We start from the raw sequence: 18,927 nt of genomic DNA on the forward strand, positions 1-18,927 counted from the left end.
AACATGAGAGCAAACCGGGGAAGGAGACCTGCTTGATTACCAGAGAGGCTTCCTCAGGTATGCTGCGATACCTGCTTATTCCACGGAGGTCAAGAAAAGCGCTGGTAAGTGTCTACACTTGATTACCAGCGCTGGATCACCAGCGCTGGATCCTCCACACCCAAGACAAAACGGGAGTATGGCCAGCGCTGCAAACAGGGAGTTGCAGCGCTGGTGATGCCCTGCAGATGTGTACACCTCCTAAGTTGCAGCGCTGTAACCCCCTCACCAGCGCTGCAACTTTGTGATGTAGACAAGCCCTGAGAGAAAGATCAGAGAACCCCTCCAGCCGTGACATCCCTTGAGAGCTGTGTGCTCATTGAGGCATTTTAATGACATTATGTTAACCGCACAGCTAAAGGCCACATAGTTTGTGTTGGTTTTCAGAACCCGAAGCAAAGTTGGTGGCCTTTGTATCTGTTTACACCTATTGCGTATTTACAAGGGCTTCCATGCCTGTCTCTAAAACTACAGGCAATCAGCATAGTCTAGTGACTGGGAAACCTATAATGGGAAATCCTACTATCAGCCTTGCCACTGAGTTGTTTTCAAACCAGAACTTCTCTGTGCTTTAGTTCCTGCTGCTTTAAAGACCTAGCCTTGTCAAGATCTCAAGTGTTTTGGAAACTGCTGTATCAGTGCAAAGTATTATAACTGCAGTGTGTTCTCATGACTGGTATTAGTAATGCCTAGTGCCACAAACTGTACCGTTGTCCAAACATTAAGCAAGTGAACATCACTCCAAAGAAGGCCCTTTTTCTGGCGAAATCCTTAGGGGGTCTGACCACAGCAAGGCTTGGCCAAATTCACCCAATCAAATCTCTGTCTGAGTCCTTCCTCAAGTGACATGTTGGAGCTGTGGAACCCACAGAAGTAGCCTCTCAGACTCTCTCTGAGGAGCTTGGATTCTGAGGTCTCTTGAGTTATTTCTGGGACTTCCTACAGGGCATCTTCTCCAGAGACCCCAGTTCTCCATGGAACCACCAAACTTCAGATCTGAGGCAGGTTTCACTGCCGTGCCACTTATGCCTGCAGAGCTTCACTTTGCAGAAGACCTCTCCAGCTCTGGAGTTGTTAAAGCTCCCTCACACCAGAAAGTTTTAGAGCCTTGCTTGGTAATTCTTTGGAAAGAGGCTGGGACACTGGGCAATTCTTTGCTGAATAGCCTTTTCCTAATCAAGAGAGACATATCCTGTACCCATCAGAGGATGGGAATCTGCTGGGAATGTGGTGCATCTCTTCAACTCATTGATTGTTTGATATTGTGCCAGATCCACAATAATAACCAGATCCAAAAGGATCTTATAAACTTAACAACATATGAAATCATTTTTTTTTAAAGTTCACAATAGAGTGAAGCACAGAACTAGCTCCAGGGCAGAGATTTCACACCATTTTCCTGGACAGAGCAAGAGAAGGGAAAAGTATCTAGATCCCTGAGTTTGGCACAGAAAGAGGAACTGGGGAGTAGAGGAACTGGGTTAATTATAGTATCAACCGAGAGATGGTAGGCATGAGGAACATACCTGCATTTCCAACCATAAGGCTTGAAAAGGTTCCATGGTCCGACGACTAGGCACCCAGGCCTATGTTTTCAAAAGTGATTCATGGTTTTAGGTGCCAAGGTCTGGACACCCCGATGGAGCCTGATTGCCAGAAAGCACTGAACATCTGCCTTCTAAAAATCAGGCCCTAAACACTGAGGCACCCAAAATCACTAGTCACTTTTGAAAATTTAGTCTACAAATACCTACTGTAGGGCTCTGGGAAAGAGAACCAATCCTTTTCTCATATCCACACTGGCTCCCTTAAACTCTTACTCACACTGGATTAGCTCTGCAATGATCCCTGATGTGTACAGAAAGGTGCTGCAGGAATATGGTAAAATGGGCTCATTGTGTATTTTTTGTCACAAAGAGAGACACATTATATTATGCACAGTTATTAACGTCTTTTCCGTCAATGACCTGAAGAAGAGCTCTGTGGAACTCGAAAGTTTCTCTCTTTCACCAACAGAAGTTGGTCCAGTAAAAGATATTCCCTCACCCACCTTGTCTCTCTCATATCCTTAAAACAGCATTTGCTGTTCACAGTCCTTCAAAACATCATTATATACCACAGCTACGGGAGATGTATAAATAATGTTAAGCAGAATATTACCAAAACCAAATATGATACAAAGAAACAAAAATAATAACTCGCCTATGTATTGTCTAAAAAGACATTTGCAGTCCTACCTATTTTGCATATCTAGTTTAATCCCAACACCTATTTCAAGAAATTTTGTAACTATTCATATACTCTTCATGCTAAATCACCAAACTGCACTCTGCTGGAGAGAAGTTTAATAGCACCGTAAGTATTTTCTCCTCAGGAGCATCCTCAAGTGCGTAGCACAGCTGTAGCTGCTGTAAAAAGAACAGCATTTGAGATCACACAGCCAAATGCAGCGATTGTTCCTTTTCCAGATGCCAGTCCAAATCCAGGTTATTTGGTCTGATGCCCAAAAACGCATTGCCCTTCCTAGACTCCTTCCTAAAGATAAAGCTAAGTAACACCTCACCTTTTAAAATAACCAGTCTTCATGGATACACTGATGAGCCTAGCAAGATCTCCATGATTTTTGAGCTTAAAGAAACCTCTTGTCACAATACTTATGCAACACGTTCCTTCTTTCAAGGCCAGAGCTAACTGTTTCAGAGGGAAGGGAAGGATATTTAGCTTAAAAATCTCAGCATCCCTGACAGGAAAAGCCTCCACACTACTGGCTTGCTGGGATACAATGGGACTGTGCATTGCTAGGTTACAGGCAATTGCACTAATTATTTCACATTCACCATATTTTCTAGTTACATTGATTATAAATGTAAGGCAAAGGTGGTGACTCTCTGTTGAAGGGTATGTTGCTACTTTAAGAGAACAGAGAAATAGGGAGTATATATATATATTGTTTACCAAAGAACATGGGATCAGTGCTACTTATACACATCAGTGCTACTTATACACACTGACTATGAATGTGAGATTCTTAAATGTCAACATGAAAACAACCCATTCTATTCTGTGTTATAAATTAGTTGGTTCCACATCACCCCTCTTCTGCCCCCAGCACTCTCTGCTGCACTATCTCCCCCAATCCAGCCCCATGGGATCACACTGGTGGTGGGGTAGGTAGATCAAGACAGCTGGGTCATGTTCATTGCTCTCTGTTCCCATGGAGAATCCCCAGACTAGATTACACAGACGGAGGCTGCATTATCTTTTCTATAGAGCTCCTAGCTGGAGGTCCTGAGTGCAGCCATGGCCAGAGAGATCCCATGGTAGGTGGGGCTAGAACATCTGCTTCCCTCAGTGGTGCAACACAAGGAACAAAGCTTGGAGCAGCATGGAGGAATCTCTGAAAGGAATTCTCACAGAAATTCCCTCCCTTAGAGCTCTCTCCTCAGGTTTTACAGCAGGTGGAGATAATATGGGCCCTGGGTTTATAAAGTAACATTTCATCACCATTAAAATGGGAGAAGCTCACAGTGAATGCCAGGGAGAATGAGGGAGCAGCAAGAAGAATGCTCTGACTTTCATGTCTGATTTTACTGTGCAGCTCTTATAGTGAATCGCTCTGTGAAGCATTTACATCATACGGTGTTGTCTCTCTTATTTACAGCTGCTAAATTACATCAAAGACTGCTGTAAACTCATTAAATGCTCCAACCATTTTTCCATGTAAGCACTTTCTGGATTTGCTACAAGGGACATTATTGCAATGGCATGTGGGAGAAGCCCTCACAAACGGGAAGGGAGATGTCTTATGAACTTTTACAGTATTTAAATATAGTTCATGCTATGAAAGTGCTTGAGAACCCCTATTCCATTGCTATAAAACAATGGGTATTTAAAATATTATTATTTAAAAAAAAATACTTGCTAGCATCATCTCTTGGAGACAGGAGTGGGGGTTAAAAACTGCAAATAATTCCTGTTAATGCAAATGTAGATTGCTTTTACCAGGAACAGGACTGCAAAGGACTTAGTACACATAATGCAAAATCAGAGTATGATGAAAATAGTAAAGCTATTGTTTTAATTATTTCCATTTAAATATATTTACAGATATGCATTAGATAAAAGGCAAAACATGAAAGTGTGGTATAAAGATTCTGGTGGCATGACTGAATGACTCATACCTGCCTCACATTCAGTGAGGATGAGGGAAGATGAATAAGGTCGATGGTCTCCTCATACTGCAAGGTTGCGACTCTGGCCTAGGCTTTTCCATTCTTCCTGCACAAACTGCACACCTTCTAACTCACTGGGTGAGAGAATGAACACGAAACAACGGCTCCTCAGGAACTGGACTCACATAAAGCTAGCCTTCCCAGAGTCCCAAGCAGGAAGAAGCTTGTTCACAGTAAAACAACCTGTTGAGAAATACTCAAGAGGCAAGAGAGAATAAGAATGTCATATTTAGGGCCCTAAAAACCTGTCATGGACTGTGAAATCTAGTCTTTTGTGTACTTTTACCCTATTCTCTACAGATTTCACCAGCATTTCTCAAACTGGGGGTCCTGACCCAAAAGGAGGGGTTCCAGGGTTATTGTAGGGGGGATGTTGTATTGCTACCCTTCTGCGCTGCCTTCAGAGTTGGGTGTCTGGAGAGTGGCAGTTGCTGGCCAGGCACCCAGCTCTGAAGGCAGCACCACCATTTGCAGCAGCGCAGAAGCAAGAATGCCAATACCATTCCACGCCACCCTTACTTCTGCATTGCTGCCTTTAGAGCTGGGTGTCTGGCTGAGGGCCCAGCTCCGAAGGCAGCAGCGGAGAAGTAAGGGTGGCAATATTGTCCCATGCCATCCTTACTTCTGCGCTGCTGCAAACGATGGCACTGCCTTCAGTGCTGGGCTCCCAGCCAGCAGCAGAATAGAAATAATGGTGGCAATACTGTGACCCCCATACAATAGCCTGGCAACTCCCTCGCAGCTCTTTTGGGTCAGGACCCGACACCTGTTACACCACCATGAAATTTCAGATTTAAATATCTGAAATCATGAAATTTATTATTTTTAAAATCCTATCACCGTGAAATTGAACAAAAGGGACCATGAATTTGATAGGGCCCTAGTCATATTGGGTCTGACCAATGGTCTATGTAGCCCAGGATTCTGTATTGCAACAGTGGCCGGTGCCAGAAGGGATTCAGAGAGAATTAATAGAACAGGGCAATTATCAAGTGATCCATCCTATTGTCCAGTCCCAGCTTCTAGAAGTCAGAGGTTTAGGGACACTCAGAGCATGGGGATGCATCCCTGACCATCCCTAATAGCTATTCATGGATCTGTCCTCCATTAATTTATCTAATTCTTTTTTTAACCCAATTATACTTTTAGCCTTCACAACATCCCCTCGCAAGGAATTCTACAGGTTGACTGCATTGTGTGAAGTGCTTCCTTATGTTAGTTTTAAACCTCCCGCCTATTAAATTGGGTGACCCCTGATTCTTGTGAAAGGTAAATAACACCTCCCTTTTCACTTCCTCCACATCAGTCCTGATTTTATGGACCTTCATCATTTCCCCCCTCAGTCATCTCTTTCCTTAGATGAACTATTCCAGTCTTTTTAATCTCTCCTCATATGGAAGCTGTTCCAGTCTCCTAATCATTTTTGTTGCTCTTCTCCGCACCTTTTCAGTTCTAATATATCTTTTCTGAGATGGGGCGACCGGAACTGCATGCAGTATTCAAGGCGTGGGTGTACCATGGATTTATAGAGTGGCATTTTGATATTTTCTGTCTCATTTTCTATTCCTTTCCCAGTGGTTCTTAATATTGGTAATTTTGCCTGCTCCTGCACATTGAGCAGATATTTTCAGAGAACTAGCCATGATGATGCCATGATCTTTTCTTGAGTGGTAACAGCTAATCTAGAGCCCATCATTTCGTATGGAGAGTTGGGATGATGTTTTCCAACCTGCAATACTTTGCACTTAAAAGAGCCCAGATGTCCTGACAGGGAACAGCTCCACTCAGGCACTATCAACTTTATCAGATTCCAGCTGGGAGACCCTAATCAACATACTGATATGGGAAAGCAACACTTACTGCATCGAAGCAAGATAAAGACCCCATGCATGTAGCCAGAAAGGGGACATTTTAGTTGGTGTTCTCACTGTATTCAACATCATAAAACACATGCAGTGTGGGAAAAGCAGCAGGCAGAGCTCAAAGCTAGTCCAACGCTGAAGAACACGCATAGGTTCCATATTTGGGAGAAACAGCACTAACGAGGCCCAGGTGCTTGGTCCTGCTCTGCTTTCTTTGCGCCACTCAGGCAATGCAAAGAAAATGGAAATGGCCCACAAGGTTCCAGCTAGGGAGATCCTGGAGGAAGGGCCAGCGGGCTACCCTGAAACCAGTCTTTTTAGGGACCATCAGCTGCCATGGATTAGAAGCTGGTCCTTGCAGGCCAGGATGGAGTCAGATGGAGAACCAGAGAACAAAAACCAGTTCCCTAGTAATCCCTATCTCTGTCCCCAGGCCTGAGCATATTTTGATTACACAGGAGAATCTACCTACTTAATACAAATGGCACCATTTGTATGTTATGAACAATTCTCTGTTCAGGACACCACATAAATTAGCTTTTGTTTATGGTGATCCCACTGCACCAGCATTATAGATAGCACTATGTGTTACAAAGTGGAAAGATAAAATAACATTTTTTTAAATTACATTTACATCATTTTTCTTTACAATACACGTTATTTCGCTGAAATACCAAATAAAGAAATTCCACTCAAGATAAAGATTAAAAGTAACTTCACCAAGACTAAAAATCTACATTAAAAATAATATCCTCACCCGTTTATTGTTGATTTCACCACTTAGCCTCATTTTTTTTAAGTCAGTATGAATACAATTTAATTGCAGAAAAAAGTCACACACACAGAGCTCTATTTTTTCCACACACGTACTGAACACATATTCAAATTAATGTGTCTTGGTTTGCTCCTCTTGTCTCATTCAGAGTGTCCATTGCCACTGAGCCCAAGTCCATCTCTTAAATCAGACAAAACAGGGATGCAAAAATGTAGATTTCTCAGAGACGTTCGTCTCTGTCATGCATTGTACTAGTGCATTCAAACAGTGTGTCAGAATTCAATCAGATAAGCTGGGGGGGGATTATTACACAATACAGAAATATATTTTTACATGTATCTTAACATGCCATATGGCTGTTTGCCCTACTATAGTACAGTGCAATAAATACAAATATATTCACACTAGAAAAGGTTTAACTGCCATGATCTACATCTGGTTTATGAGTACAAATTCACCTAGTAAACGATATAACAAACTGAGCAGGAAAAAGTGGCACTGGCAGTAATAGTCTAGTATGAAATGCAAGGCTAGAAGCAAAGTGTTTTCAAGCTACAGAAAATTTGCTAGCTTCTAATATGAGGATGTAGGGCCCAATCCTGCAAGGTGCAGATTTGTGATCAGTAGATTGCATCAGGACATGGGTGGTTGTTTTTTTTCCAATTTAACAATGAATACTCTGACCGTTTATTTGACTTTGCTAACCGTTTATAAATAACATACTCTGTCTATTAAACTATACAGCAACATGACATTTATAGCCTAATCCTGAATGCAAAGTTCAAAGAACATGACTACAAAGGCCAAAGAGCAAGTGTCATTGACTAAAAGCATTTCTACTTAGAACTCCATTTTATTGAATATTCTGTTACACGAACATTTCTTGAGCACGAAAGCAAAAGGAATAGGATTCCCTATTCCACTCCATTCCAGTAGTAATTTATCCATACACCACTTTTATAAATCAGTGATGGAATTTAACAGTTAGCCCCTCAGGGCTATATATTTATATATTTTATATATATGCACATTTACTTTGAGTTCTATGTAAAAATTGAAAAAATGTTTGAAAGAAAACTCAGAATATATCACAGCTTTTTTTTTTCCCAGGAAAAAAAATTAGTTTTATAACACTATTCAATTTATCAAACTTTTTCGGAAGTATTTACTTTGAATTATGTACACATTACTGGAAATAAAACTTTTTCCACAAACATTCCCTAGGGTGACAGTTATCAACAGGATGACAGAAGAACAGCAGGATGAATATTAAACATACTGAGGGGAGAAGAGGGAAGAGGCGATTGGTTTATGCTTTAAAAAGTCACCATATAATTAAGTACAAAAACCTGCACTGAATGACAACTGCTGGTGTGGTAACTTGATCAGATATGGAGACCAAGAGTATAGTAAAGCTTTATGGTAATATTATTTCTGTAGCATTTCCATTCTGTATGTATATACTAAATGTTGGCAAAGTTTTTGTAGCATTAGCTTGTACAAACACAGGAGTCCTCAGTCTGCCGCATAAAATGGAACAAGTGTTTTTAATTCTTCTGAAATGCACCCATAATTCAGAGTGTCACTTACAAACTGCACATTGAATCATTTCTTCAGAAAAATATCTGTTTGGCATCTCCAGGGCTCTGTTCCATTGGACAATAGGGGCATTTTAATCTAGAGAGAAAGACAATGTGTTAGGATTGTTCTAATATGACAGCCTGCAGTGGAGCAGCAACTGCAATTTCTGGACATCTCAATTTGTTTTGACATGTTGAAATAACAGAGCACTAGGCATTTACATTCATTATTATTTTTATTATAATAGCACCTAGTTGTCAATTAAATTTGATAGGGTAGGCAGGAAAAAGAGACTAGATAGCCCTTTCTGCATAATGCTTTCCTCTGCTCCACTGAACAGACCCCCTAGCTATAAAGGGATCCTAGCCAGAGTTAGAATAATTTTTTTTAAAGATGTAGTCGCTACTTACCTTATTAGTCACACCTAGATTATTAAAAATGAAGACGTTAGATTTTAAAATTAATTCTTTATCCTGTGCGGCTGCTTGCTGCATTTTGCTGTTTGGACTATGAAATTAGACAGGTCACTTATAGTTAACATCTAGACAATTTCTAACCCAGCAGTGAATATAAAAAACAGAAGACATCCAAAATTTTCATTTGAAAAAAAAACCCAGCAACATTTTATATTTGGTTTCACAAAATCTTTGTACTACAAAATTTAAGTTTGGGTCAAAATTAAGTTTATAGTGTATTTAGATTGTGCAGCTCTCTATGCTTTATCGATGCAGTGTGTCCTGAAGCGGAATTACCAATAGTTGGAGAGGTTCCCTTCCTAAAAAAGTACTTTCCTTATTTCCCACTTTTCTTCCCGTCCTCTCCAAATCTAAGTAGCTAACGAATAACATGAAATCACCATTGCAGAAATATTCATCTGCTCTAAGTTATTTGATTACCCTAGTTTCCTCCAAGGGTCTCCCCCACCCTACGCGACCCTTTTTCCCTTTTTTAGAAAAAATATTTTTTAGTGTGTGATTAACCTTGCTCTCAGCAGAAAACACAATGTATAGAAAACCTGAGCCTTCATGCAGCAATAATTAATTGGTACTTATAGTTTTTGTAAAATGGAAGGCTAATTTTTCAAAGTGATGGAATCCTATCTATTGAGATTCTTATATCAGGTCCTTCAGTGTCGTATAAAAGTATAATATATAGCCAACTCACACTGTTATTGTTCTATTGCACCGACAATGCTACCCTGCTTTGAAGTCAGCCATCAGAATTTCAACTAGCTTCCACCCATTCTGTGTTTATGGAGTCTTCTCTCACCCCAAACTCACTATTTTAACCTTAAAATTGGTCACTGCCCACACTTTGCTAATAGGAAAAGAATGAGACTTACTTGCTGCCATTAAACATTTTATTCAGAGCATCTCTTGATATAATATGACCACAGACCAGTTTCATAGGTGGATTATTATCGGTTGTTTGCTGACGAAGAATAGGACAGGCAAATATTGAGTGATACCAGCACTTTTTTCCAAGGTCCACTTCAATCTGTATAAAAGAAAACATTAATTAAAATCACCATGTATCTTGTGTAACTGCATTTCCAGCAGACAGTCATCACTACTCTCTCCAGGGCCATTTAACACATTTCAATACAACTTTAAGTACACCAGAATCACTTGTGCTGATGAGTGGGAAGCCTTCAGCCAGAAATATCTCAGAGTGATCTTAAATTAAAATGCTTTAGGTTTTTTCAAAGCAGAGCATAGTGCTAGCACACCACTTGTAGGTATGCATTGTAGAACAAACCAGCATTGGCAGGGAAATGGACCTGATGATCCCACAGGACTTATCTGTTCTAGGCAGAGATTTCCAAAGCTGGCTAAGGGATTTGATGACTAATTTTCATTAGAAATTTATTAGAACTGATTATCCACATTCCTAAAGTGCTTTTAAAACTCCCACCACTAACACGTATATGATTCACATCAAAAGTCATGTAACATCTTGGAATCACAATGCAGAAGATACAAGTCCAGGCAAAAACTCTGCCACCACTCCTCAGGCAGGAGGGTTGTATGATTTCAGGAAGAGATGAGAGCAAAGACAGAGAGAGAAAAATGTGGCTCAGTGTTTTAGGCAAAGGAGTGGGGACTAGGAACTTCCAACTTCTAATCCTGGCTCTGACTGAGTCCTGTAACACTGATATTACTTAACCTCTCAGGATCCTTTTATGTAAAATAACAACAATGCTTTCCATACCTTCAGCTCCTCACAGGGGTCTTTGTGAAGTGTTTAGAATATGCAAGCAGCTATATAAGTACTATTAACTAATCCATATCTGCTGAGTGATCCTTTGCTAAACCATGTTCTTTCCAGTCATTCTGTCAGGGCTCCAGTGCATGAACTGGTCACCCACCTTATACCAGATTCCACAGTCACAATTATAAAAAGGAATATTGGACTGATCACAGCAGACACACTGGTGCCACACATAGATCCTCATCACAACTATAGTCAGGAATGTCAAGTCTGCTGCTGCCCAGCTCAACACCTAAAAAGTTTTTTCTCTTTCTCAAAGCAGGAACAGAGAGCCTTGAACAGTTTCATGAACATAGTCACACAGATTTTGCTATGAAGAAGCTCCTCCAGAAGTGTCCCTAGCCTCTGTTTGTTTGTCAGAGGGCGGAGATGGATGGCAGGAGAGAGATCACTTGATTATTACCTGTTAGGTTCACTCCCTGTGGGGCACCTGGCATTGGCCACTGTCGGTAGCCAGGATACTGGGCTGGATGGACCTTTCGTCTGACCCAGTACAGCCATTCTTATGTTCTTAAGTGCATCTGTGGGTCCCAATTCAGTCCATTATTCATGCAACGATGCTATTCCTGGTCATTTCAAGCCCACCTAGTCTTGTAGCAATACTCCAGCAAGCTGTGACTGGAGCTCAGGCCTGGCTGAACAATGGTAATATAACAATCTGATTTTCTTCCTCCCCAGTTTTGTGGCAGCATACCCTCCTGGCTCTTTTAGCAGTTATACAGTTCACATCGATTTTTGGGGTGGCAGAAAATCCATACACACTTCTAGTATAAGAGCAACTCAAAAGGCTTGCTCATTGTCCAAATCCTGGTCTGTCTGAAAGTACAGAACATACTCACCGGCAATTCATCTTTCTGATTCCAAACTCCAGTGCACTGTCTTTGTTCAATCACAGCTTTGATATTAATTAAAGCTGGCAATGCTACACAACCTGCTGAAAAACTGCAGAATGCACAGAAATATTAGCACAGGATGTTTTAAAATGAATATTTCTCATAGCTCTACCTCATTAGTAAGTAAATGGGGACAAAAGACAGTCATATTTCCTCATTTCATTCTTGCCTTCTGTATTACCACCCAACAAGTAAGACTGCAGGTTGCTGGGATTCGGGGTTCTGTTATGTACAACAAGCTGAAGGGTAACAATTTGAGCGGAACACATCAATAATCTGATTTACTGTACCATTTGTTTTGGTATCCATGGTCCAAGAGAAAAAGAGACTGGAAACCGCACAGCTTTACATGTGGTCAAGAGACTGTTACATAACTGGCATGGCCAAAATGTGATCTGAATGCAGCCTACGGAGTTGTACACACATGGACCACAATCAGACCTTTAATAGTGTGTTAGTGTAACTTCAAGAGACTACAGATCTCACTACCTATGGTCCCTGGGATTAAGACGGAGAAGGAGTCTCCACAGAATGGAGCTCAGGAAGGTAATGCAACCTGCTCTGTTTATGTTCCAAATGGGCTAAGATTGGGTGCTACACAGAGTCTGTTCCAGGAGCTTCCTGTTACCCAAGTATATTCTATTCCTTTGCAGTACTCCAAGAGGTTGCCACAATAAGTGTGGAAATGATTTTGGGCAAATTAACAGGAAAGTCTGAATATTTTGCACTGAGTACCCTCTGCAACAAATTAACTGAGGACAGGAAGGGGAGCCAAGAGCTCTAATCCCAGCTCTGCTACTGACGTAATATGTTGCTTTGGCAAAGCCATGTCACTATTTGTGCCAGTTTTATCATCTGTGAAAATAATACTTTCTCTTTCACAGGAGCTTTGAGAGGTTTAGTTAATAAAATGCTTTTAGAACGTTGCCTCTGGCAGGGTCGTCTGTGGGGACTACACCTGGAACCTCTGGATCTAAAAGCATGAGCCTGTAGCATCTGAGCTAAAGAATCAGATCCACTACCTCAGACACAGTAACTAGTTCAAACCATTATCTGTGCTTTAGCCTGTAGAGGGAGACAAAAAGCTACAGCATTAGCTTACATTACACTTGGAAGATTCATATTCTGCACAAACAAAAGCACCACCTCACTTAGTAGTCCTAAAAGAAAACAACTGGGAGGGACGTCAAAGAGCCTTCTGAAGACTAACAGTAGCTAAAAGAAATTGATGTAATACATGATAATTTATTTGGATTGCAGTAGTGCTTAAAGAGCCCAATTCAAAGCCCACTGAAGCCAATGAGAGTCTTTCCACTGACTTCAACGGGTTTGGATCAGGCCCCGAGGGTCCCACTAAGATTGGATTCTCATTGTTGTAAGTCACTGAACAGCCATAAAAAGAGAAATGGTCCTGCATCAAAATATTAGAAAATAAAATTTTGTAGGCAGGCTTTTATTTCAAACTGGTTTAATTTTTAAAGTATTTGCTACGTATGTATAATAGCTACATTTTAGAGCAGTCTTGTTTATCAAGACTGAATGTCAATAACATATGCACAATAAAACATCACAGTTCAATTGATTTCACGTTGGGCCCCAAACGGCTGTCTAATCAACACAATAAAAGGGAGGGTATTTTTCCACCTCAGTGGTAGCAGCTCATATACTTGTACTGATAATGAACTGTGCACATTACTCAGTCAATGCACGGGCCATTAAAATGTCAGTGAGTGACGATTAATTCGCAGGATATTGTTCTGGGAGGAAAAAAGATGGACTAAAAAATCTATTACAGGGACACAAATTCCTCAGTGCTCATTTTTACACCCACAAACTAAAATTAATCAATAAACGCTGCTACAGAAGGACGTATATTCAGGCATACTTTTCCTTTCCATTCTGCTGCTCCTTTCCAATGCATGAGCCTGACTCCAAAAGAAATTAGTTCACCAAAAATCATCAAAGATATTAATGAAATGTCTGTGAAATGCTGCAGTAATGAGTCTGTACCTCTTTAAAAGTGTCAACTAAACAGGAACGTAACTAACAGTCACAAGCAAGCAGATAACCACACAAAAAATACTGGCACTTCCATAGGATTGAGTCCACTGAAAGACAAAACTCATCTCTCTTTTCTCATCTAACCTCTAAAAGGAAAGTCAGGTACAGTGCATTTGGGAGATGTACCGCTCAAAGTCCTAGTGGTGGTTAATTCTTCACTATCTGGGTAAAGGGTGGTTTACGATTTGACTGCTGTAGAATTGTAAAGAAAAATTAGATTTCTGTATTTTCAGTTAAACGCAATGTTAATATTCACCACAGAGCCGGAAAACACCAGTTCCCATGAAAGTGCAAGATTTCATCTTTGCAAATCTTGAATTCCCATGAGTGGATTGTAAATTTTGCCAGCTGAAATCATATTCTAGCATATTTAGAAACAGAACCTCAACACAGAACCAATGCGAAGTGAGAAAACTGAATTAAAGATAACAAAATTGACTAAAAGTGTTAGTTAGCAAGTAGATAATTGGTTCAGGCTTTTTCATTTTTAAGTGTCAAGTTGTGGTACCAATTTTCACACACTTGTCCTAAGCTCAAGGAGGGGCTGGTTACTGCCTCATCTTTAATACGGGTGTGTAACCTACAGCAGCTTAAGAATCCCAGCATACAATGTTCCACTTTGAGCCGAATAGGCAGCCATTTGGCCACACTGCATGCTGGAATCTGTAGTCTTACAACTGGCTCTACTGAATGCACATTAGCCACATCTCTTGCATTCCTGTCAAGTTAGTACTGCAGCCCGCAGCTGGGAAAAGGTTAGGCACCCTGGCCTTCAAAACATTTCAGTGGGAAATAGCATACCTAACACTCAGAGGTGATTCAACCGAGAGACCCAGGAGAGCACAGGCGTCCCTTGTAAAGATGTCACAGATGTCTGCCCACTGATTTGCATCTAGTAGATGAACGTATGGAGAGTTCTCTATACCTTGTCTCAAGTATACCAGGCTGCCCATTAAAACCTGAATATCTGTGAAGGACAAAAAGCAAATCTTTAGCTATTACATTTTACACTGCTTTATGTTATAGTGGGAAGATTAGTCTGAGCTTTTCCCCTTTACACGGGAAAAAACCATAATTTTTAATGTATACTGAGTCAACGATTATCAGTTGTGTTACAAGAGATTCAGAAATATACACACACTTCAATACCAAATATGGGTATAACCAGCATGGATTAGATATCTTTCTGTAACCAGAACAGACAGCAGTGCTATGGAATAGAATGCATTACTTTTGCACTTCTGCTATCACCTGCACTCTGCCCCCACCAACCTGCTTCTACCAGGTCTACTTACAATGTGCCAAATGTCTGAGCAGCTTTCAGATGTCAGGCTCCTATTATTTAGAAAGGCTATTACTAAAAATGTTACTTCTCCCCTACCAACAGGGTGGTCGGACTCTGGATGAGGTTGGAGCACAGATTATTAGTCCAATGTCCAGGACTACAGAGTTTTAAGATCAGATGCCTCACAAAGTACTCAGACAAATGATGCCGGAGCTGGAATTCCACTCTTCAACAGGATACGAATCTGTGTCTGACTCTGGCACAGCAGAAACACTAGGGTCATGACACCTGGATTTATAGAGATATACTCTTCTTTTTTTAAGATCATTCGTTGAGATTTTTACAGCTTCATACTAATTTCTCTCCCTGCCCATACAGCTGCACTCATGTTAATAGGGCAATCTCTCTACACAGGCAGTGGGATATGAAAAAACTAGTAGTGATGAAGTTTTCAAAGCTCCCTAACACTTTTCTAAAGAAGTTCTTCTGTCAGCTTTGTGAAGAGAGTATGTAGTGGGGGTGGGGGGGCAAAGTGTGGGCCTGGGGCAAGATCTGAGGCCTACACCAGAGGCTGTGAACCAAAGTCTGGCCATGCATTAAAAGCAGATACTTACAAGTTCACTTTCCACCCCATGAACTTGGCAAAGTTGTTGCTAGTGTACTAGGCACTAAGTATTTACATACATATATTCTAGCTAGTACAGATACATCCCAATCTAGTACAAGATAAGATGGTTTGACAAAATAATGAATAGGGATGTTTTGTCCAAGGTATCAGGAACAAGGGGAGATAACAAGCGGACATCATGAAATGTGTAAGGTGGTTTTAACTGTGTGTTCCAGTTTGGTTTAGCCTAGAAATGTCAGGGTACTTTACCGTACTCCTTTGTTCAGCCTAGGGGACAGCAGAAAGTCCCGCAGCTGACTGAGCTGAGTCCATTTTAATGAGCATACATGTGTTAGTGTATCTGTAGACATTGATCCAGGGAGCTAATACCGTGCTTTGTGGACAATAAACCTGGCCGAGCGCCTTCACCCCCGAACCGTGCCTGTGGTCTTCCTTTATGAGTCTGCTGAACTAACATGCTGCACTATCCACTAATAACATTGACCCTACAAGGGCAGAAGCACGGAGCAGCCTAAACAGCGCTACTGAGGCAACGACATTCCAGCCTCCCGCACTTAACCACACTGGCTAATACTACTGAGGTCTGTTGAACCAGCTGTCTGTGCAGAGCTGGACAGCACACTGAAAGCACACACATACCCAAGCCACTGCCAACAACATAAACAGAGTATACCATGGTATGGAATTAAGCTTTTTATTGGCTCTCATTTGGGATGGCACGTTTAACTCACTCATGGCTTCCCAGCTTCTCGAGATATCAAGTTACCTGCATCTCACGACAAAAAAAACGTTTATATTGTCACATACAGCTGGAATACCAGACATCTGCCCAAACAGTAGGTGTGTGTGTTTTTGTATACTTTACCCGGCTAATGTACCTATATTAGAGGAGACCTAAAAAAAAGCTCAACAACATTATAACCATATTTGAATATATTTGATTGTCACCTTTAAAAGATAAAAATAATTCAAGCTACCAGGATGCCGGGACAGTATTCCTGAACATGGGGGGGTGGGGGGGGAAGAAAATGTACATTTCAAGATGCGGTGACAAGTTTCAAAACTATTAAGAAGATGGGCAAATGAAAGGTTCTGTGTTAGCTTGTTGGAAAAAGCTAGCTACCTGTGAGAGATGCTGCAAAGCAAGGATGAATCAGAGGAGTGGGAATGCAAGTGGGTGGGAGAGACGAGAGGGATAAAAAAGAGTGGAAGAGAAAAAAGCAAAATATCAGGTGAGTGGCTTTAAAAAAGTCAACTGAATAATATTTTAAAGTTGTTTCTCTTCCCAATCCTTCCCCAGCAGTGGACAGAATGTCAGTGTCAAGCCTGATCAATATCGCATTCTACTAGTTGTAGTCTATAAAGATTATACAAGCTTTAAACTAGGATGTAGGAAGTGTGAATAGAAAGACAGATTGATACTTCAGATGAAGGAAGATACAGCCAGTCTCACTAACCCATGATTCCCACCCTCTCACTTTCCAGTTAGTGTGCTTAAAACTATTTTATGGTTGTAATTCCACGTTGGGGTTTCTGGAGAGATGAATACTTAACTCAACCTGCCCTTCACTTATTCAATGCTCTATCACCTGTGTAAAGCTGCTCTTAGCACATTATTCCTTGTGTTTATTAACAGTTAAGAGTTCGTTGTGGCATCACAACTTGCTCTTGAATATATTCTTATATTAAGAAAAGGCCTCCACATCTTCCCCTGGAAAAGTAAATAAGGGACTTGACGAAACAGCAACAGAATACAAATGCAACTCAAACAGAATGCCAAGTACTGAATGTGTTACAAATTTAAAAATAACTAAAACTCACTCACCTTTCTGATGGTTTAGAGCAAACGGCTGAAAGTTTTTAGCATATTGCAATGCCTCTCTCTGATTTGCTGTTCCACCCATCAATAAACTAATGAAATATAGCCTATGTAGTTTAAATTCCAAGGAACTATTCTGGGCCATAAGCATTTCTCGATTAGATACTGCCCACCTAAGGGAAATTGGGAAAAAAAAATCAGTTTCAGCCTACAATGGTACAGAATTGTTACAATTATAACTTTCATTTCAAGGAGCATCTCAGTAAGAATATGGCTCCATATCTCATAGACTCATAGGTCAGAAGGGACCAATATGATCATCTAGTCTGACCTCCTGCACAAGGCAGGCCACAGAACCCTACCCATCCACTTTTATAACAACCCCTAACCCAGGACTGAGTTATTGAAATCCTCAAAATTGGTTTGAAGACCTCAAGCTGCAGAGAATCCACCAGCAAGTGACCCATGCCCCACGCTGCAGGGGAAGGCAAAAAACCTCCAGGGCCCCTGCCAATCCGCCCTGGAGGAAAATTCCTTCCCAACCCCAAATATGGCGATCAGCTAAACCCTGAGCATGTGAGCAAGACTCACCAGCCAGCACCCAAGAAGGAATATCCTGCACTTCCATTGTAATACTCAGTGCTCAGAGGATCTCAAAACATTTTACAAATACTTAAGCCTCACAGCTCAGACAAGGAATACATATAAATACAAAGGGGTCACTTAATCTACCACTTAAATGCCGCCACTTTTGGGGCTGAATAACATAGCCCCATTTAAATGCACACAGTAACACTACCCAACAACCCAGGACAGGAAGTACACACCATATATCAAGCTAAAACTGTAGGAGGAGTATAATTAAGCAGAATATAGAGCTGGAATTTGGCCAAGACCCTGAGATTAATACCCATATTGTGTTGCTACAGAATCTTTAATAGCCACAAATTGTCAGGACCTCTATTTTAGATACCATCCAAAGACTCAACCTGTAAGAACATGATGCCCCTCTCCACTCTCCAGGTGTCATCTATGGAATCACCACATTATAGATGTGCACCGGAGCAGTCTCCCCGGGAGCTCTTTACGACAGATCTTACTAACACTTGACATTTTAAAAAAAATCTTTGTTTTAATAACTGAACTTTGTACTGATTATGCTGTTACTGTATTTTCTGTGTTATCTTCAGCTTGAACAATAAAAATAGCCTCGCTAATCTCCCTTTCCTCCTGCCATGCACTATCACAACACTGCAGTGTTTTGAGTTGCAAATATCACAGCAAAATGTTTACATAGAAACCAAATAAACTGCAATGGAACATTCTAAAGAGTTCATGGAAACATTCATATTGTTTAGGTTTTATGGAACCTCGTTTTGACGTTTTAAACACGGCTAGACCTAAACCAATCTGATCTTGTTCCTTTAAGAAGCCTTTTGATAAAGCCCAAATTCTAGTAAGATCAGTCACACCTGTTTGTT

At 40.9% G+C, this 18,927-nt stretch overlaps 1 protein-coding gene across 1 annotated transcript in view; it reads right to left on the reverse strand.

The window, feature by feature from the left end:
• Positions 1–6,867: 6,867 nt before the first annotated feature.
• The window catches only part of RMND5A (required for meiotic nuclear division 5 homolog A), a 38,100-nt gene continuing 26,040 nt past the window's right edge, over positions 6,868–18,927 (reverse strand). Inside the window, exons 5-9 of the mRNA XM_030563090.1 lie at positions 17,453–17,619; positions 14,516–14,681; positions 11,600–11,702; positions 9,832–9,986; positions 6,868–8,585 (exon numbers count right to left, since the gene is read on the reverse strand). Of these exons, the coding sequence (XP_030418950.1) occupies positions 8,522–8,585; positions 9,832–9,986; positions 11,600–11,702; positions 14,516–14,681; positions 17,453–17,619 (655 nt within the window). The 3' untranslated portion in view covers positions 6,868–8,521. The remainder of the gene's footprint in view (positions 8,586–9,831; positions 9,987–11,599; positions 11,703–14,515; positions 14,682–17,452; positions 17,620–18,927) is intronic.

Source organism: Gopherus evgoodei, chromosome 5, assembly GCF_007399415.2.
Source record: "Gopherus evgoodei ecotype Sinaloan lineage chromosome 5, rGopEvg1_v1.p, whole genome shotgun sequence".
Taxonomy (NCBI): Eukaryota; Metazoa; Chordata; order Testudines; family Testudinidae; genus Gopherus; species Gopherus evgoodei.